General features: G+C 45.4%; 1 protein-coding gene across 1 annotated transcript in view; it reads left to right on the top strand.

Annotated features, from left to right (window-relative positions):
* Nucleotides 1-22,311, top strand: part of LOC143282563 (uncharacterized) — a 43,150-nt gene that overhangs the window by 10,830 nt on the left and 10,009 nt on the right. The window contains exons 5-7 of the mRNA XM_076588252.1: nucleotides 923-1,175; nucleotides 2,214-4,003; nucleotides 10,333-10,627. Of these exons, the coding sequence (XP_076444367.1) occupies nucleotides 923-1,175; nucleotides 2,214-4,003; nucleotides 10,333-10,627 (2,338 nt within the window). The remainder of the gene's footprint in view (nucleotides 1-922; nucleotides 1,176-2,213; nucleotides 4,004-10,332; nucleotides 10,628-22,311) is intronic.

Genomic DNA, 22,311 nt, shown 5'->3' with positions numbered 1-22,311 from the left:
ATTGTTGGACTGAAGTTGTAAATCACTATGTATAGTAATTGTATCCTCCACATCTTTTGGGTTGTTTTATCCTTCAGGGGTTGTGCTCTGAGTGGGAGATTTTTTTTTTCTCTCCTTTTTCCTTTCCATCACTTGCAAGTAGATAATTTATGGCAGGATAATCGGAAACTAACACCTTCTACAATCCCACATATCTTTGTAATGCAACTGCTTGCAAGTGTTTTCTTCTGTTACGTACACCCTAGGTCACTTCAAGTGAGTTGAAAATATTGACTGTTAATAAATGATGATGCATAATGGTAAATGATATATACATAATTCGATAGATAAGCAAGTACATTAATGAATGAATGAATAAACAGGGGGGGCGGGGGGTGAAGAGATGGAAAGAGATACACCGGTATAGATAGACAGAGAGATATTTAGATGGACAGATACGTAGATATAATAATAATAATAATAATAATAATAATAATAATGGATACTTATATAGCACACTATCCAGAAATCTGCTCTAGGTGCTTTACAAAAACGCTTCTGTTAACATAAAACATTACATCAATGTAACACACACACACACACACACACACACACACCAAAATGTGACCACACACACACACACACACACACACACACACACACACACTCTGCACACATACATTTTAACATACAAGTGTATCTAAGAGTTACCCTAACACATACGCACACATAGGCAGGCACAAACTTATATAAACACACACACATTCACACACACTTCACACACACACACACACAGAGTATCATTATATAGCTAGATATATATAGACAGAGAGATAGATTAACTGACAAAAATTAATAGATAGATAGACAGATAGATGGATGAATGGATGGGTGGATAGTTAAGCAAAAACAAACAAAAGGATTTCATTCTCCGTCATCGCAGGGCCGGTCGCAGTCCTGTAATACCCAGGGGGCGTCGCTAGCAGTCGGTGACGTCATATCAAGGCCTGCCACGCTCCTCACTGACGTCATGACCCAGTTCTCCGCGTGGTGGTGGTCGCTGCTAAGAACCTCGTCGCCATGGAAACCGTTCCTGGCCTTGCTTCTTGTGGTCCTGTGTGTGAACGCGGCCGTGTGGTGGTCTCTGCTGCGGACCAGGGACGGCTGGACACTGGCCACCGTGAAGCCTCTGTCAGGTATAGGCTACCCACTCAAGTTTAGTTCTTTCTGTTTGTTGGGTTGTGTTTGTGTATGTGTGTGTGTTCCGACATTTTTTTTTTTTTTTTTTTTTTTTTTTTGTTGCAAGCCTGCATGCACAAAAAACACGCACGTACACACATACACACAGACATAAGTACACACACACACACACACACAAGAGAGAGAGAGAGAGCGGGCGGGGTGTTACAACCTGGTATGGAAGTTATTTCTGGACCTTAACAGCATGCATCTGATGTGGAGGAGCGGGGTGAGGGTTAGGAGGGAACATCTTCCCAGTGTTACCCCCCAAGGAAACACTGAAAGAGATGAGAACGCTATATTTGGACTTAAAACAATGTGTATGGGACTGCAAAAACCTGCGCTGTTTTACCAAATTGCCAAAATGACACCTCTTCTTAGTGAGATCTTTGCGCACGTGTTGGGACATTTACTGGCACATGACACCAAGAAACAAAAGACAAAGCCTTTATGGCTCACTTGTGATTCCTGCTGAAAAATAAAAAAACCGAGAGAGCCGTTGGGGTAGGAAGGGAGGGGAGGTGGGGTTCAGCTTACCAACCGGTACTTTTTCATATTGGTCCAAATCACATTTTTTGATCACCACCAAACATAAGTTGTGGTTCCTGGCCTTTGTTCTGGTGGACCTGTGTGTGTGCATGGCCGTGTGATGGTCTGTCAACTGACCCAGTCATGGCCAGATACTGGCCACCATGAAGCTTCTGTCTGGTATAGACTGTTAGTCAAGATTGGTTGTTTTTGTTTGTTTGTTTGTTTTATTGGTTTGTTTTCAGATCATTTTTTAGCAAGCCTGCACATACACATAATAACACATTATGACAGTTATTGTCTCAACAGGAACAGGAGCGGAAAAGGAACAACAGTTATACTAGTAATGATAGTTTAATGATATCATTGTGTTCATGTCAGACGTGGTAATAACAGAGTAAAAAGTATCATGTGCTCATGTCAGAAACACTTTCATAATGTCACAATACTGTGCTCTTGTGTGCCAGATAACCCTGCATACTATGGTGGGCATGATAAATGGATCGTCGCTGATGTTCGGTCCGGACATTGTGAACAAGACCTTCAAGCGCCGCCTGGCTGGGGCATCCTGCACGTGGGAGCGGCAGCAGAACCGAGAGAGACGGAACAGTGGTTCACCAAGCCAACTTTTGTCAAGGACGCAAAGGGAGAAACTCTTCACGCATGGAAGAAGAACGTGGCCTGTCTGAAAGCCATCGCTGAAGGGGCTGTGCAGATCCTGGAGACAGACTGCTCTGTGCCTTTGACTGAGGCAGTTCACATGATGCAGGCCCAGAACACAAACCACGGCCTCATGTACAACGACACCCCCCTCTTCAACCCCTACGCTCACTTCGGGGCCTGGGCCCTGGCCCCTAGGGCTGCCCTCCAGACCGGGCTGTGGAACAACTCCAGACTGTACTACGTGAGAGACTTCAGCAAAGTCCTCATCCAGCATGCTGTCTCCGATCAGTCCACAGATGTTGTGGTCGTGCTTCAAACCAGAGATGGTCATGGAAATGGTGTAGGGGTGAGGTTCGATCCCTCGTCTCCTCCCGTGTATGTGGGCCAGAGAAGCCTTTCCCCTGTGGTGCCTGGCTGCAGTGTATACCGCCGTGAAGCCTTCTGGGCCCTGGTGGACCCTTGCCTGTCCTCCAGTCCGCACTGCCCAGTCCTCCGGGTGTTGCTTCAGCAAAGACTGCTCTGGGAGCTGGACGCCTTCTCCAGCTACTACCAGATCAGCAGTGCTCTGAATGTACACCGGTCTCGTTCAAAGGTGACAACGAATTCGTCAGGAAGTGCTAATCTAACAGAACTGGTTATGTTTCTAAACAGTTGGAAGTGTCCATCAAACCTTTCATTTTACACTTGCTTCAGACACCTAGCTGAGAACCTTGGCAGCAAGGGGTTTATAAAGCAGACTGAGGAGAGGATGATGACCACATGGATAACATTACTTGAGGTACTGGGTGTTGAAGAGGCGGTCAGAGTGAAGTCTATCTGGCGAGGGGTGCGGACAGTCAGCGAAGTCCGGGTGACTTTAGGCTCTGTCCAAACACGACTCGAGCGTGGAGGTTCTGAAGAAAAAAGAATCATGTCGCAAATATTCCTTGCCCCTGTTCTGCATTGCTGTAAACGTCACCCTAGCACTGCACACACAGTTCCTGACATCAGTCAGTGGGAGACACCTTTGATTGATGACTTGGTTCTCATCGTCGTCTTCAACGATAATAAGTTCTTCTGGAACGCCCTTCCTATCCTGGAGGCCGAGCATCGCCCATACTTCAAGCACATCGTTTACTGTGTGTCCAGCATAGACGAGCTTCTGCGTGAGGATAATCATGGAGCCTTAAAGCATGTGGTTTTGCTTGAGGGCTTAAGTGACGGCTGGTTTCTGTTTTATGGCTGTGTGACTCAGGTGATGCTCCTGAAAATCAGAGGTGTACGGGGCTATGTTCAGATCGGGGACGACGTTCTGCTCAACAGCTGGAAGCTCATCAACAGCTCACGGGATGTCTTTCTGTCACATGAGCTCGGAGTTGTGAGACCGATCTACAAGCACTACCAGCCTTGGTTCCACTGGGCCAAGCCCCGTGGGCGATGCAATGTGCTGAGAACGTTGGCAGCCCTGGAGGCGATCAGTGGGCTGCACAAATACCAGCTGCTTCAGCAAGATGTCATTTCCAATGGAACCTTCCTGATGACCTTCACTGACGTTCTCCAGGCTGAGCAGCGTATGAAAAGTTATCAGCCGTGTACCATGTTGCCACATTCTCAGGTAATAGCTCCCACACTGTCAATAAAAAAGATAGCGGTAATGATAAAATAACAAGAATGATTATACTACAACTACTATTACTCCTCCTCCTCCTCCTCCTCCTCCTACTACTACTACTACTACTACTATTGCACATTTATATAGCGCTTACCATGCAGTTATAAAAGCATTAAACAGTACATGTGATATGAAAACGCGCGCGCACACACACACACACACACACATTCACACACACTTCGACATGCACACTCTGACAAAGACGGTTGGGGAAAAAATCAAAAGTTAAAAATATTAATTGAACAACAACAAACAACAACAACACACCCTCCCCCGCCCCCACGCCCCCCTCTCTCCCCCCCTCCCCCCCTGAAACAAAGCAACAAAAACAACAACAAACAAACACGAAAAACAACAGATTTGAGTTGAAACAGTGTACGGTGTCTGATATTTTGTGGAAGAAATTTCAAGAAACAAGGACTGCAACTGCAAATGTTTGGAAAGAATGAATTACGTCAGTATCTCGGGACTTGAAGCATGTTTGTCAAATGAAGAATGCAAACCGGGGTCGGGATGGACTGTAAATCTTTTCAGAATCAGAAAGGTTAGAAGGGGCAGGTCCAGTCAATAAATTGAAAAAAATATAGAAACTATTTTGAAGATTATTCTCTACAATATTGGAAGCCAGTTTACTTCAGTAGAAGCGGAGTACACAGTTATTTACTAGAGGCTTTCAGTTTCACGGTTGGTTTTAACTTTCCTTAACCCTTTCAGCGCCAGTCAATCCACAGTGCAAAATTCCCTTGTGCTATAAACACAGCAAATATGTGGATTCCCTCTGTGATGGGTAGAAAATATTGACTTATCCTACCATCGAACATTAAGAGCAATAGGTTCATGGATAATAGGCCCATGATCTGGTCACCCTTCAGTGACATGGGTCCTCTACCTAGCTTGTGCATAAATGCGAGTTTGGCGGTGAAAGGGTTAAAGGATCTGTGATAGAAGAAGACAAACCTATTCATGGAGAATGTTAATAGTAACGTGTAATGTTGTTGGCGACTGTGTCATCGTCAGAATCGGTTACTCTGTTTTCATGGTATATTTCCCCCACGCCAGCTTGTCTTTTTCCTTCAAAAAAAAAAAAAAAAGTAGTGTTCCTCATCTTTGGACTTACTCTACTTCTAGTTCTCTCGTTTCTTCGTTTATTTTCTTTGTCCTTACGCTACCCGTACGCTTACAAAACAGAAAAAAAGGACATATGTTTTTTGGGGATGTTTTCCCCCCTGAACATGACTTTCTGCAGTTGTGGTGTTTGGTTTGCATGTTTTGCAATAGGATGTTTCATCTGTTTTCATTACTGACTTTTATACATGATAGTCGTGTAAGAGTTACAATACCTTTGACTCTATTATGGACTGGATTCGATAAAGGGACACAACTCCAGGGGCACGCCGTCGGGCGCTTAATTTGTTTCTCCCCCTTGAGGCAAGGCAAACTGCCTGAGGGGAAGTAGTGTCTGGTGTTCAGGAACACTTGAGTTTATCCGCTGGTCTTCAAACTCATAGTACCTTGTGAATGGAGAGAGTTACCACTCTTTACTATTTGTTAATCATTTCATCTCCTGGCCTCATTGTTTGTTAATTTCCAGTTGAAAAACCACCAAGGCAACCATGTGTTTGTTCTGTATTGTCCATGTGTTCTGTGTTCAGGATTAAAGAGGCTATGCCAGTCTTGAATGAAAGCTAATTTGTGTTTGCACATTTCTTCTGTCTTTGCTGCTGTGTGCACATGTCAAATGATGGGTATAAGGACAGGCCCGGCGCTCCCCCCCCCCCCCCCCCCCTTTTTTTTTTTTTAATCTTTATTTTGGAAGTATCTGGGTTTGTTACAATGTACCTTTTTATTTACCTGTGTGCTAGCTGAATGGGTAGCGTAAGCAGCACTGACTTGAAGATGTGTATCTTGTGAATGTAGAGAGTTACCACTCTTTACTATTTGTTAATCATAGGCCAATAGATTTGCCCTGGCTACCTGCCAAGGGTGACTGCCCAAGTAGCAGAGGTAAACATGGTGGATTATTTTGTGGCATGGTATGGTAGTTGTTGGGGGAAAAGAGGCGTGTTTTGCGGACAGCCCGTGTTTTGCTAACACTCTCGACAGTGCTCTGAACTGTGCTGCAGTGAGAAGTAAAAGAGCATGTGCAGAGGGGAATCACCGGGATTTTCAATTATAAACGATGGGTTAACTCACTCAGTACGGCCAGTCCTCTCTTCTCCTGTACACAGACCCTTCGGATGTCCAGTGGGTGTCTGAATGACCCAACCTTTAGCTTCCGTCGTCAGAATTGTGGTATTCTTTGTCAACATTCACCTCTTCAGTATAAGAGCCTTCCGCTTGCAATATTTTGATGATGGTAACTGGGGTGAAACGCTGTTAACGTCGTCTCTTTCGCCGTTCGTATGGAGAGAGTTAAATGACTGAGTGCACCGCTCTTGTCGTGAATACGATGATAACTTCACCTACAAAGTAAACCCGGGGGTCCCCTACCATGATTCAGGTAACTTGCCTTGAGGGAAAATGTCTTGAAAGGGGCCCGTGGAGTGATCATCACCACCTTGAGAATCACACTTTGTCGAGGCACGAAACAGTAGTTTCGACCTTTTTTTTTCAGTTTGATGGACACAGCTATAGGTCGGAGCAAGCCTGCTCTGAAACTTAATACTTCTCTTCACACTTCAGCACTATTTGGAGCCTTCGGACTCCCGGTTGGGACATATTCGACGACTGCATAGATCACGGTATCATTTCAAAACTGTATCCACATTCCGTCAAAACACCATTATTGACTTTTGCCAACCACTGAGTTCCCACCAGTCAGAGGAGTGCACACAACGATCTGCATAGACTATTGATCACCAGCACGCTGCAACAGTCCTTTTCTTCTTCTTCTGGTTTCATAACGTTTTATCAAATAAATGCAGCTAAGTCCTTAACCTGCCAGACACCAAGAGGGTGGGGGCAGCGTGGGGCAGCGGGTGTGTGTGTGGGGGGGGGGGGGGGGGGGGGCATCAGTGGGAACAACCAGAGGAGACCCCCATAATATGTCTGGTGTTGTTTCCTACCTGTCTGGAATCGGCATGCACAGAAATCATCCTCCCATGTTATACTAACGACAGTAAGTTCCCCTATATGAGTGGAATGATGGCCTGGAGGTAACGCGTCCAGCTTCGAAGCGAGAGAATCTGAGCGCACTGGTTCGAATCACGGCTCAGCCGCCAGTATTTTTCCCCCCTCCACTAGACCTTGAGTGATGGTCTGGACGCTAGTCATTCGGATGAGACGATAAACCGAGGTGCCGTGTGCAGCATGCATTTAGCTCATGTAAAAGAACCCACGGCAACAAAAGGGTTGTTCCTGGCAAAATTCTGTAGAAAAATCCACTTTGATAGGAAAAACAAATAAAACTGCACGCGGAAACAAATACAAAAAAATGGGTGGCGCTGTAGTGTTGCGACGCGCTCTCACTGGGGAGAGCAGCAGAGAAATTTGTTGTGATAAAAAGAAATACAAATGCAAATACGGAGAGGGAGACTGTGAGCGTCCTATCCTGAGCTTATCTATTATTTATTCACCTTTTTTTTTTTTCTTTCTTTTTTTCTCAAGGCCTGACTAAGCGCGTTGGGTTACGCTGCTGGTCAGGCATCTGCTTGGCAGATGTCGTGTAGCGTATATGGATTTGTCCGAACGCAGTGACGCCTCCTTGAGCTACTGAAACTGAAACTGTGTGTGTGTGTGCCGTGGAAGCTGAGATATGTAGCCTAGAAATGAGTGTGTGGAGGAGGGGGGTAGAGGAGGTGCAGGGTAATGTGTGTGTGTGTGTGTGTTGGGGCTCATGTACGTTTATGTGTATTTGACTGTGCTTTCATATCTGTGAAACTGCATGTTTGGTGCATATCTGTTATGCCTATGTGGGTGTATATGTGAATGTGTCTCCATGTTTTACATGTATTTGCTTATTTATTATCATTGTGGTCTTTTTATTTATCTAATTATTTATTTATTTTTTATTATTATTATTATTATTACTTTTTTTGGTTTATATTATAATCATTATTTATTTATTTATTTATTTATGTACGCTTATAGTTGACTTCATCACGTTTTTGCGCATTATACCTATTATTAGTAGTGGTAGTAGTTTGGGTTTTTTTTAATGTATTTATCTATTATTTATTCACCCCCTTTTTTTTCTCAAGGCCTGACTAAGCGCGTTGGGTTACGCTGCTGGTCAGGTATCTGCTTGGCAGACGTGGTGTAGCGTATATGGATTTATCTGAACGCAGTGACGCCTCCTTGAGCTACTGAAACTGAACTGAACCCTCTCTGAAGCGATGATTGTCGCTGTCTACATCCGATAACGACCAGTATAAATCTGCCAACATTAAAACACCGACATGAACTTGTCAAAAATGTGCGGAAATGGAATCGATGCGGAGTTAATGTTATGGGGAAATTCATGAAGGACAACCACCTATTTCATTCACAATCTGTACATTGATCAGCTTCGATAATACAATGGAAATCCATTTTGGCTTGAGACTTAGCGACAGAGCCATGTGTTATGCTTTCTTTCATAATGTAACAAGGCCCTTGAGAGACATTCACTTGCAGTGTTGGTAGGTCGGGAAACTTGAGCAGTGCCATCTAAGATGCAGTCGTGATGTGGATGCCTCTCAAATGTGTTCCCAGTTTCCCATCTGAGCCCATATAGTACTATACATAGGAGTGAGGAATGACTGTCAGAGTTAGCACTGACACCTTGTTGCAGGCTTATTTTACACTTCATATAAGATACAATTTCAGTTTTAACTAAGGCCAGACACTACAGTCAAATAACAACTGTTTTTTTCTCTGCGACTCTCTCTCTCTCTCTCTCTCTCTCTCTCTCTCTCTCTCTCTCTCTTGTCTACTATGTGTATCATCACTTGTGGATCACAAAAAAGTGTTCTTAGATTTCTGTGAATACCCGTTGCTATGGAAACAAATCAAAATGGCCGCCAAACAATGTATCAAAGAAATCGGGTTTGTGGTCCATGTGGTGCATGAAGATATTTTTGTTACGTGGAATTGATACACAATGACATTATCTTCATTTTCACGTGAGATTGTGTTGATTCTTTAATTATTGTACTTTATGAATTTTTGAAATTTTGGGTATTGCGAAATCCTGAAAATTTACAATGGGTAAAAAGATTGGAACTGCTATGAATTAAAACCCAGAGAATATTTTCGTACATACTCGTTACAAAACTTCAAGAACATGTCATAAAACAATCATGCAAAGTCTCATGGTTGTAAGTTTACTCATCATTGAGCAAGTCCAAGGTATGTTGTCAAGGCCAGAAACTTGACAACTTGCGTCGAAACTGAACAAAATAAACACTTTCGTGATTCAGCAAGCAATCTTTATTATCAATTTTTTTCATTGTTAAAGACACTTTTACAGTGGAAAAACTTATGCATATGATAGAAGAGATATTCAAGATTCAAAATCCATCAAAAACCCAAATCATGAAAAGTCATCATTTTGGTCTGTGTATGGGCTCATCCATATACGCTACACCATCGGCTTTAGAGGGGGAAAGGAACAGACGCCTGACCTTCACATAAACCCAACTGCTACAAAAAAAGACCGTGCTAGAGTGGTTGTCTGGTTTCTATTATTCTTTAACCTTCAACATGAGGTTTTGACAAACAGATTCTATCAACACCACTGAAAATGCCGAACAAAAACTACTTGAAAACATATGAGCATCTTGCATTAGAACAAATTCACTCGTTGTTATGGGTGTCGTCGTTGTTGTTGATATTATAATTGTTCTTACTGCTCTGTGTGTGTGTTTGTGCGTGCGTGCGTGCGTGCGTGCGTGCATGCGTGCGTGCGTGTGTGTGTGTGTATGAATGTAGGTAGCTAGATGCGAGAGTGTTTGTACATAGATATTTGTGGTTCTTACGTTTCATTTTTTTATATAGTATATCTTAACCTGTATTACTGAAAGGCAGACTGAATGTACAGTATGATATGCTTATCAATTCGTTTTGATTTTACAGGCAAGATGAAGTCTATGCAACGTGTGGAATGATTCTGTTAAACGATGCATGCAGTCCCTTTACTTTCGTGTCTTCATCGTATATTTATCTAATTCTAAAATCATGTTCCCATGTCAAATACTTGTCTATCAATGGTGAAGTTCTACACCCGGTCTAATTTCTATTTTGACAAAACAAAATTCTTATAGAACTTGTTTGTTATGCTTTGTTTTTTTCAGGACTGGCAGGAACCAAGCAAGGACCTCGCCAAACAGTTTCTCCTGAATTATTACCACGTGCACAAGATGGCCGGGAAAGTCAGAGTAAAGGCACAAGATTTCATCTACATGCCGCAGAGCGCAGCAGCAGACTACATCCCGATCTCTCGTTACTTCATGAAAAACCGAGTGATGGCGGAACTGGCAGTGGTCAATATCCAGCTTGGACTGAGAGGGCCAAGGCAAATGAAGACTATTGCAGGAACGAACTCTCCCGGTTTAAGCAGACTGACGTGGCAGAACCAACCAGAAACGCGTTACAACAGATCCCATTATTACCTGCACCCTTTCAAACTGTCCAGACTCTCCAACGACACACACCTTGTCCATTTCTTTTGTAGTGTGCATCTGAGGAATTTGTTTTCGGAAGTTAGAAAAGGCAGTGGTAAGAACTGAAATAACAAAAATATATTTTTTGTTGCTGTTGGTGGTGGTGGTAGTGGTGAAAAATAACCGATCTTTTGCTCGATGTGATACGCAATTTTGTTTCTGTTCTTCACCTTTTGCTAAACAAACCAAGAAATTCATCTGTCAAGACTCATAATCTCGTTTGGCCTTAAGCTGTCGCCCATGCATTGATAATTTCTTATGAAACCTGTGTGTGGTTCGTCCGTCGGGATCAACGAGGACCATCTCGTCATCCTAGGGGTGGGTGGGTTGCATGGGCTCTGTGGGTGCGCAGATGACTGGTCAGGCCAATCCGCGCCCGGAAGGTTCTGACGCAGTGTGGACAGGGGATGGTGGCGGCTGTCGGGGACTTGCTGACACTGTTTTTCCTGGCCTGTCTGCGTTGCTCTGCTGCAGCGATTCTGTTGGCCTCACAGGATTCGGCGCCTTTGTGGACAGCTGAACGCCACTTTGGTCTGTCTATTGCATTCAGCTCCCATGTGTCGTGGCTGATGTTGAAGGCCTTCAGAGAAGCTTTCAGAGTGTCTTTGAAGCGCTTCTTTTGGCCTCCATGGGAGCGCTTGCCATGTTGGAGTTCGCCGTACAGCAGTTTCTTGGGGAGCCGGTGGTCTGGCATGCGAACTACATGGCCTGCCCAGCGCAGCTGGGCATGCATCAAGATGGTGTAGATGCTGGGCAAGTTTGCACGAGTGAGCACCTCTGTGTCAGGGATCTTCTCTTGCCACTTTATGCCGAGAAGTTTCCTGAGGCTGGTGGTGTGGAAGTGGTTCAGCTTTTTGGCGTGGCGTTTGTAGACCGTCCATGATTCACATCCATAGAGCAGTGTGGTGAGAACTATGGCCTTGTATACTTTGAGCTTCGTCTCCAGGGTGATGCCTCTCCTGTTCCAAATGTTATGGAGTCTGCCGAAAGCAGCGCTGGCTTTGGCGAGTCTGGCATTCACCTCGTCGTCGATGACAACTGTGCGAGAGAGTGTACTGCCCAGGTATGTGAACTTGTCCACCGCGTTCAGTCGTTGCCCGTTGATGAAGATGTTTGGTTCAACGTAAGGCTTTCCTGGAGCTGGCTGGTGCATCACCTCAGTCTTCTTTGTGCTGATTGTGAGGCCAAAGTTGTCACAGGCAGCAGAGAACTTGTAGACACTGTGTTGCATGTCAGCTTCGGAGGCAGCGTTGAGAGAGCAGTCATCAGCAAACAGGAAATCGTCGACGGTGTCTGTCCTCACCTTGGTTTTTGCTTCAAGCCTCCTGAGATTGAAGAGTGAGCCAACTGTTCGGTACCTGATGCCAATGCCTACGTCAGCATCTCTAAAGGCATCTGTCAGCATGGCTGAAAGCATGAGACTGAACAGGGTGGGGGCAAGAACACACCCTTGCTTGACTCCGTTGGAGACAGGGAATGGTTCTGAAGTCTCTCCGTTGTCTTGGACTCGGGCCAGCATCCCATCGTGTAGTTGCCGTATGATGGTGATGAACTTTCTGGGACATCCGTACTTCGCCAAGATTCTCCAAAGGCCATCTCTGCTATCAGTATCGAAGGCCTTGGTCAGATCGACATAGGTGGAGTAAAGGTCGGCGTTCTGTTCCTGACACTTCTCCTGGAGCTGTCTGGTAGCAAACACCATGTCGATAGTCCCGCGTTCTTTCCGGAATCCATACTAGCTCTCTGGTAGGAGACCTTGCTCAAGGTGCGCTATGAGACGGTTGAGTAGCACTCTGGCCAGAGTCTTGCCTGCAACGGACAGCAGGGATATTCCACGATGGTTGTCACAGGCCTGACGATTTCCTTTGCGCTTGTACAAGTGTATGATGGAAGCGTCTTTGAAGTCCTGTGGAACTGCCTTATGCTGCCAGATGAAGCTTCTCAATCAGCGCCATACCACCTTCTTTGTAGACCTCAGGTGGAATGGAGTCTGAGCCAGGGGCTTTGCCATTGGATAGCAGACGGATAGCTTTCTGGGTCTCCTCCAAAGTTGGAATGGCATCCAACAACTCACTGACTGGCACCTGGGGGAGTCGGTCAATGGCTTCATCATTGATGGTGGAAAGGCGGTTCAGTACGCTGTCAAAGTGTTCAGCCCATCTCTCAAGGATCCCGTCCTTGTCAGTGATCAGGGTAGAACCATCAGCACTGTGGAGTGGAGCAGATCCGGAGGTGGTGGGACCGTAGACTTCTTTCAGGCCGTTATAGGAGTTCTTAATGTCATTCCTGTCTGCAAAGCCCTGGATCTCATCAGCTTTGTTGCTCAACCAGGAATCCTGCATCTGCCGCAGCTTCAGCTGGATGGTGCTGCGTGCGCTCTTCTTTGACTGTGACTTGGGATCTTCAATGTTGGCTCTGTAGGCTTGGCGTCTGTCTTCTAGCAGCTGCTTGATCTCAGTGCAGTTCTCATCAAACTAGTCTTTGTGCTTCCTGACAGAAGGCCCCAGGCACTCCATGGCAGTGTTGTACACCGTTTCATGCAGTGCGCCCCATACTGCCTCCACATTCTGGTTGTCCAGCATGGTGGACTCAAGGCGTTCCTCCAGGGTGTCAGCAAAGCTCTGCTTGATGTTGCCTAGCTCCAGCTTGTTGACATTCAGGCGTTTGGGTGCTTTCATGCCCTGAGGCCGTCTCTTGGGCTGGATGCGGAGGTTGAGCTTGAAGACGATAAGGCGGTGGTCTGTCCAGCACTTGGCGCCGCACATGGCCCTCGTGACTCGTACGTCCTGCCTGTCCCTCTTCCTGACGATGACAAAGTCGATGAGATGCCAATGCCCAGAGCGAGGATGCATCCATGACGTCCTGTTACGGGTAGGGAGGCAGAAGATGGTGTTTGTGATAAGAAGGTCGTGCTCGGCACATGTCTGGAGAAGTAGTTGGCCATTGCTGTTACAGTTACCAACCCCATGCTTCCCAATCACGCCTTCCCAGGAGATGCTGTCACAACCAACTCTCGCGTTAAAGTCACCAAGAATGATGAGCTTGTCCGTGTTGGGAACAGTGGTGATGACAGCGTTCAGGTCCTCGTAGAACTTGTCCTTGATCTCATCCGGGTTGCATATAGGGAGTTTCATCGTCATCAGGCGATCGTTCACTCCTTTCGGGGGGCCAGCCAGCTTGCCAACGAGGGTTGTCTTCGCTGCAAAGCCAGCTCAGTCTCACGTCTCTCTCAGGTCCGCGACCACTCCAAAAGAAGGTGTAGCCGGCGCCTCGCTCACAGAGTTCGCCTTCTTCTGCCAGTCTGGTCTCACTTAAGGCAGCGATGTCGATGTTGTACCTGGCTAATTCACTCGCAATGAGTGCTGTGCGTCTCTGTGGTCTGGCTGAGTCGCCTCTGTCCAGAAGCGTACGCACGTTCCATGTGGCAATGGTCAATGGGGTGCTCCTTGTTTTCTTCTTTCTTTCCTTTGTGTGTCGACCGCTTGAGTAGGGTCCCCGTCATCCGCGGTATGCTGACTAGGGTGGTGTGGAGCAGGCAATGTTTAAGGCACCTTTTCTAGCTCCTTCCTCATGCCATGGAGGTGAGTAGTGCTGTCCTGAAGAGGGCCGCTCAGTCGCCCAGGGGGCTGCCGATCTCCACCGCTGCTCCAGTTGGTGAAAAACGACTCTATGTCCTCAGCCGCCTGTGTGCAGGTCCGCGGCTACGACTGCCAGTGTACCCACACCTGTCGCTTCGTCGCTCGCCTGTCGCCACAGGACTTGGGGAAAATGATGGTATGGGATGAAGGATGACTGATGACTTGCGCGATGACTTTGTTTATAGTGAGGAGGAGTTGCGCACCGTCGACCTCACTCTCTTGTCCGAGACCGTCTGTATCCAGTGGCAAGACGAGGTCAAGACGACTGGAGATGGAAACGGATGCAGTAGATGACCTGGATGTCCTATGTGCCTCATCCTGTCCTCAACACTCCAGTGCTCTGCTGCAACCGCCTTCCTCTCCGTTGAACCATGAAGGTTTCTTCCGCAGAGTCCGCCGGATCCAGTCTTCACATGCTTGGGGTAGACAAGCCCTAACTCACCGAGGGTTTGAGACCCGTCGGCTACCCTCACCTAGTTTAGCCAGCCTGTCAAAGCCGTTGCCCGGGGGTTGGGCGCTGCCGCATGCTTCTAGGACCCATAGGTGAGAGCTGGGTGCCGGTAGGGACCAACAGAGGACAAACCACTCCCGGAAGAGCGTGACAAGCCCCCCCCTCTAGAGGCACTACCCCTATCGTGCACCCCCTAACCCCCTAGTTTTCAGTGATAGATGTGGTGGGGCTTGTTCAATCGTAAGGTTTTGAGTGACAGATATGGTGGGGCTTGTTCAGTTCAATCGTCTGGATTTCAGTGATAGATATGGTGGGGCTTGTTCGATCGTATGGTTTTCTCCAGTTGGCTAGTGTCACTTTTCGTTTCAGTTCAATATTACAAGGGAAATGGCTATGAAGAAGAAGAAATGTTGACGCAGCCTGTTCTTATCCTCAATGTTTTTATTAGTTTGCTTGTTTTTGTTTTGTTTGTTTTTTTCTTCTTACCACCAGGTCAAATATGGCCAGCGTACCTTTCCTTAACGCCAGTGTCTATATAAACCAGCCGGTATGACCCCCGGTGCAACGTCCCAAATGGTCCCCAAACCCTTTGTTGGTTCCCCGGAGGACTTTACACTTTCCTACAATGTTCCTCAGGGGATCCTGAAATGTCTCCCGAGCGACGATCGGGAACGTCCCCCCCTCCCACCCCCATGCTGTTTCGGTCAAACACACACACACACACACACACACACACACGCCCCGTGACTTCACCACAGCACCCTTCTCAAAACGTACTCACCACCCCCTCCCCCCGCACCCCTCAAACCTGAATATAGTTTGCATTTGCCTGCATGCGCATTTGTGTGTGTGTGTGTGTGTGTGTGTGTGTGTGTGTGTGTGTGTGATGTAAAAGGTGATTATTGTTACTTTCCTTGAAAATTTCGTGAGTAACGTTATAGTTTTGGTATGCTCAGAACATATATTTTGAGAATTCAACATTGTATTTGCTACATGGGTGTTGTTCGTACAGTTAAGTAATTGTGTGTGTGTGTGTGTGTGTGTGTGTGATGAAAATGGTGAGAAGAGGAGGAAAAGAGGTACAGAAGAATATTAGGAGAAAACACATATTAATTTGTTGATTTAAAAAAATCAATTCATTGCACTCTGTCAAGGAAGAAAAACACTTTTGGCTTTAAGATATTTTGAAGAGTATGAATTATCGCTTTTTTTCCTAATAAAACTTCCCAGAGTGGCATTTAGGGCGCGGGTTGAAAGGGATGTTTCTGACTTCCCCTCAAGGTCTATGGTTTGCTACCTTGGGTGTCGTCTTTTATAATAACACTTTTTAATTCACAACATATATACTACCATCTCACGGTGATATCAAATTTCCCCACACACATTTAGTGTGTTTTTAATGTTAGAAATCAAAAGAGCGGCAAATGAAAATAAAAGAAACTAGTAACAAGAGGCAAGGCCTTCGAGTCTCACTTGTGATACGTGCTTTATCCGGCAAAGAAATCATTCAAGAAAAAAAAGAGATTAAAAAAATCGTTAAACTGTGTTCCGTGTTAGATACGTATATATTAATAAGCTTGGGTGAAAACGGGGGCATGCCAGCGGGATGGAACCATGCATGTTCAGTTCGGAAGGATGTAGACTTACCCACACTTATCCATCTGGGGCCGTAGTCAAGAGACCATCGTGCCTGTGGTTAAATGTGTGCCTGCAGGTAATCTGCCTGAGGCAAGGCAAACTGCCTGAGGGGCAGCAATATCCGGTATTCAGGAACACAAAACCCAACCTGTGGTTTTACAAACCCGAAGGCAACAAACCTTTACTATCTGCCAAAGGTGACAGCCCACGAAGCAGAGGTAAATATGACGAATCCTTTTGTTGCGGTGGTTATTTTCAGGGAAAACAGACATTTGTTCCGCGGAGAGACCGTGTCTTATACGGCCTCTGATTTGAATTTATCCTTTGTTGGCTTCCGGGCAGTCAAACTTGACGAATTGAGACTGGCAGACGTCATTATACGTGGGGGTGAAGAGGGGGGACGGGGGTGGGGGGGGGGGGGGGGGGGGGTAGTAGACACACGGCTGCAGTGTTTCACTATCGCAGGCACTCGGGCGAAGCTCCCTCCCTTGGTATATTGTGCTCTGGTTGGTTAAGTTCTTTCCACGCAAAACAACACCGCTGTCCTCCTGTCCCAGCGCTGGGTGAGCGTGTAGTGGAACCGCGTACAGACATTCACACATGTGTCCTGACTTTGATTAAGATACTGACACCATCACAGTTGCACACTGGGTGAGAGGCAGACATAAAGACAGGAAGTAGAATGGAGAGAGGAGGGGAGGAGAGGGAGAGAGAGAGAGAGAGAGAAATCAACACTGACATTGACACAGACATATTTTATGTGTCCTTTCAGGTTTAAAGCCGTCTTGACAAGCGTGGAATGACGTTTTCAGTGACAATCGTCTTGACAAGCGTGGAATGACGTTTTCAGTGACAATCGTCTTGACAAGCGTGGAATGACGTTTTCAGTGACAATCGCCTTGACAAGCGTGGAATGACGTTTTCAGTGACAATCGGGGGAGTGGGGAGAGAGAAAGAGAGACAGACAGAAAGATGCAATAGAACACCGTCTGCATAGTTTTCACTACTTTCGATCCTTTTGGGAAGAACTAGAATATATCATCTTAACCTTTGTTGTACACACTGGGTCAAAATGTACCCAAATATTCTTCTTCTTTTTTTAAATCGTAGCTAAGAAACTATTTGAATTGCATGAACAAAATTTCAGGACTTTTTCTTTTTTTTCTTCTTCACACACTCATAAGAAATAGTGCACTTTTGTAAAGTAAGAGTACTAAATTCATGCGTGGCGTAAATATTGGGTCAAATGCCGCAATGTCTGCCTTGCCGGAAGGAGTCCATGGCAAATACATTGTTGTGGTTTGTGTTCTCCGGAATGCGTGGCGTGGAACGGGATCGGCCAAGATGGGGAGGGGTTGGGAGGAGGATGGAAGGGAGGGAGGTATCGTATAGCGGGCATCTGAAGAACCACGTGGACACAAACAAGCTGACACTTCGATTCACGATAGTGTGTGTTGTGTGTTTGGGCATGTGTGCATTCATGCGGGTGCTGCAGTTGCTTGTTTGTGTGTGTGTGTGTGTGTGTGTGAATTATTTTCCGAGTAAGCGTATGAATGTGTGTGTGTGTGTGTGTGTGTATGCGCGCACGTGAGCATTCAATTCAGCTCTGTGACTGTGCATGCGTACATGTGTACCTTTGGTAATCAGACTATAGATCCCAGATCTAAACAAAGTAAACTAACTCTCCATGAACTGTTGTGCCAAGTGCAGCAGCATCGGCTGACGTAATTTCAATCCATGAGATTTCACACACACTGTGTGTGTGTGTGTGTGTGTGTGTGTACGTCACACAAATAAATTCAGACAAAAGTTGGTCATTGTGTTTCTATTACCACAGGTTGGCGTACAGTCATTCCCACCCATGCTATTCTTTATGTTTGCACAGGCGTTTCCGTAAGTCACTGTAATGTATTTTATGCCTGAGTATTGAAAGGCATTGTCACCAAAAGGCAGATTACTACGTTCATTCACTTGGAAAGAAACAAAGCCCAAACAACAAGTCGTCCCAAGTCCTGCTCTCTTTCTGTCCTCCTCTCTCTCTCTCTCTGTCAGTGCAGAAAGGTGCGCGTATAAGTCGACTGTATATGTCGTGCTAACGTATTCACACACACATACAAAGCGGCATGAAGATGTGGTACAAACTTATATACAAACGTATTCATACACGCATGCAAACAAGCACCAAACAAACACGTGTATGTATAAACCACATGTCTTTGTTCTTTCTCACGAAACTCATTTGGAACCTGGCCACTTAACTCACTCAGTACGGCCAGTCCTCTCTTCTCCTCTACACAGACCCCTCGGATGTCCAGTGGGTGTCTGAATGACCCAACCTTTAGCTTCCGTCGTCAGAATTGTGGTATTCTTTGTCAACATTCACCTCTTCAGTATAAGAGCCTTCCGCTTGCAATATTTTGATGATGCTAATTGGGGTGAAACGCTGTTAACGTCGTCTCTTTCGCCGTTTGTATGGAGAGAGTTATGGGAAAACATGACAGGGATCAGCCAACCATCAAGTTTTAAGATGTCATCAACCCTGATTGCTAGCAGCTAGACGGGCGTAATAGCCGAGTGGTTAAAGCGTTGGACTTTCAATCTGAGGGTCCCGGGTTCGAATCACGGTGACGGCGCCTGGTGGGTAAAGGGTGGAGATTTTTACGATCTCCCAGGTCAACATATGTGCAGACCTGCTAGTGCCTGAACCCCCTTCGTGTGTATATGCAAGCAGAAGATCAAATACGCACGTTAAAGATCCTGTAATCCATGTCAGTGTTCGGTGGATTATAGAAACAAGAACATACCCAGCATGCACACCCCCGAAAACGGAGTATGGCTGCCTACATGGCGGGGTAAAAACGGTCATACACGTAAAAGCCCACTCGTGTGCATTCGAGTGAACGCAGAAGAAGAAGAAGAAGAAGCTAGCTGCTTGCTGTGCTGCCTTGGCAGTGACGGTCCGGGAAAGGCAAAAAGACGTGGGTACGTTTTGCCCCAGTTCGTACGTTGTGTGAAATTCACGATACAAACGGCTGTAGGACACTAATTCCCCAGTGTGTACGTCATGCAAGGGTTCTTTAAAAGCACGGGTCATTTTTTCCCCACCTGGTAGGGAGCGCAAAAATGTGTACTGTGTACGGCGAAGGTTGAGACAAAAATGAACACAGGTCATTGTTTGATATTGAACTAACTCTGTTTCGTACAGCAAAAAAAAACCACAAAAAAACATTATAACGACGGAGTGTTGGATCTAATTATTTTATTCGGGATGTTTTTTTTCTATATAAATGGAGACTAAACAAAAGAAAACCAAATATACAAATGTTTCTGAAAGAATAAGGTAAACAAAGCTGATAAATAAATAATTTATCTTTAAATGAACAACTTCGAATTCCATACACCAGTATCTTTGAATCTAATCAATAATTATAAGAAAGGACAGGAATCCTGTATGAGGGTTTGGATTAAGTGGTTACTTCATTAGATACCAAGGTGGTATTCTGTTTTTAAAGTTATGAGGAAGAAATCTTAATTGAAAATCCAGCATAATCAGTGCAGGGTAACGCGGGTGTCATTGATTTATCTATTTATTTATTTATTCATCAGTATAAATATTTTTCAACAGGTCCACAATGTTTGAGGAGCACTGATTGTTTGAATGTCTCTATCTTTTTTTTTTTTTCTTTTTCTTTTTTTTTGTTTTTGTTTTGTTTATTTGTTTGTTCATATATTTGTATGTATGTACGCATGTGGTATATCCGCATAACTGGATGGTTAGTATCATTATTTGCAGACACGCATGTTTTTACGTATGTATATTGTAAAAACTGTGTGTATGCGCAAGTATATACTTTGGTCGTAAGTTTGTTTTTTTTTTTTTAATGTACTTTTCTCATTTATTGTTTGTTATTAAACAGAATTATGAAAAAAAAGAAGAAAAAACCCACAAGAAAAACACAAAACAAAACAAAACACACACAAAAAAAGACCGACAAATGCCATACCGAAAACAATACAAAACAGACAAAAACATGATTTTCCGCCATGTCTGGTTCCCGGTTCTCTTGAATTTCACTTTCCTCATCACTGTTCTGTGATGCCCGTGCTTCTGTGTCGCTCCCGCCGTCAGTAGTCACTCCGTCATCCACTGTATTGTCATGGTTATTTGCTAAATCCAAAGTTTCCACAGACCTAGTTTGTGTGGGAGCCGTCCCCTCTTCATCACTGATTTTTTCCTTTGCCTTTTCCTGTCAGAACACACACACACACACACACACACACACACACACGCCGGGCACACACACACACACACACACACACACACACACACACACACACACACACACACACACACACCGTCTAATATCACTTAAAGTGGAAGACGTTAAACTGAAGACTACTACTACTACTACACAGACACACAGACACACACACACACACACACACACACACACACACAAGGGAAAACGTCTCCAGAAGTTGAGCCCTGCTTCCTTCGCTCACGCTTCTCCTTAATGGCCAGCGTTCTCTTGTTTTCAAACGTCTTTATGCCACTAGAGTACAGCATCCTCCAGCGACAGCGGTCAAGGACATCAGTTTCCCAGAAAGCGATGTCTATGTCACAGGCTTTGAGGTTTGTCTTCAAGGTGTCCTTGAAGCGCTTGCAGGGTCTTCCAAAATCACGGTGACCTTCCTTCAGCTGGCCATACAAAAGCATCTTCGGGATTCTGCTGTCTGTCATGCGGACAACGTGTCCTGTCCAGCGTACCTGGCACTGGATCAGCAGGCTTTCGATGCTGGGCAGGCCGCTCCTCTCTATGACCTGGAGGTTGGAAGTATGACACACCGCACACTTCAAATTACAAAGCTGCGTGCTGACGCCTGGCTTGGACTAGTATATCTAGCGGAAAGGATGCGGAAGGGAAGCAAGGTCAATTTACAAGATGCCTTATCCGGGGGCAATGTCACTGTTCTGATTCCTCACAGGGTTGTGGATGAGGTGATGTCCCAAATTTTTTAGGTGTTGTTCTCAGCAGGAATCAGGACCATGACCAATACACCAACACTGGTGAAACAGGGATTTTCAATGGGCTTCATTTGATAATCAGTTTGACATCTGTCCACAGAGACTTCTGGTTGCAGAATGTATCAGCAAGTAGCAACCTATCTCTCTTCCACCACTTGTCACTATTCAGTCGAATGATGGGGGACATTCTAAACAATATATATATATATATATGTATTTGTATTTCTTTTTATCACAACAGATTTCTCTGCGTGAAATTCGGGCTGCTCTCCCCAGGGAGAGCGCGTCGCTACACTACAGCGCCACCCATTTTTTTGTATTTTTTCCTGCGTGCAGTTTTATTTGTTTTTCCTGTCGAAGTGATTTTTTCAACAGAATTTTGCCAGGAACAACCTTTTTGTTGCCGTGGGTTCTTTTACGTTCGCTAAATGCATGCTGCACACGGGACCTAGGTTTATCGTCTCATCCGAATGACTAGCGTCCAGACCACCACTCAAGGTCTAGTGGAGGGGGAGAAAATGTCGGCGGCTGAGCCGTGATTCGAACCAGCGCGCTCAGATTCTCTCGCATCGTAGGCGGACGCGTTACCTCTAGACCATCACTCCACTACACACACACACACACACACACACACACACACGTTATAGATGCAATTGTGGTGGTGTGATGGGAGCACAGACCGCCAAACAAGGAGGAGCAGATGTGTCAGGCAAAAGTGATCTGTTATTACAGCCGACACGGAAGCCTTTTATTTTTTTTAATTGCCTGCACCAACAATTGATTTCTATGTCGTTTTAAGGTGGCGATATGGGGCTAGCTGTTTGTGATTTTACATGGTTGTCGTGATCTTTCCTTGA

This window comes from Babylonia areolata, chromosome 5 (genome assembly GCF_041734735.1).
Source record: "Babylonia areolata isolate BAREFJ2019XMU chromosome 5, ASM4173473v1, whole genome shotgun sequence".
Taxonomy (NCBI): Eukaryota; Metazoa; Mollusca; class Gastropoda; order Neogastropoda; family Buccinidae; genus Babylonia; species Babylonia areolata.
This window is presented reverse-complemented; position numbering and strand designations above follow the sequence as displayed.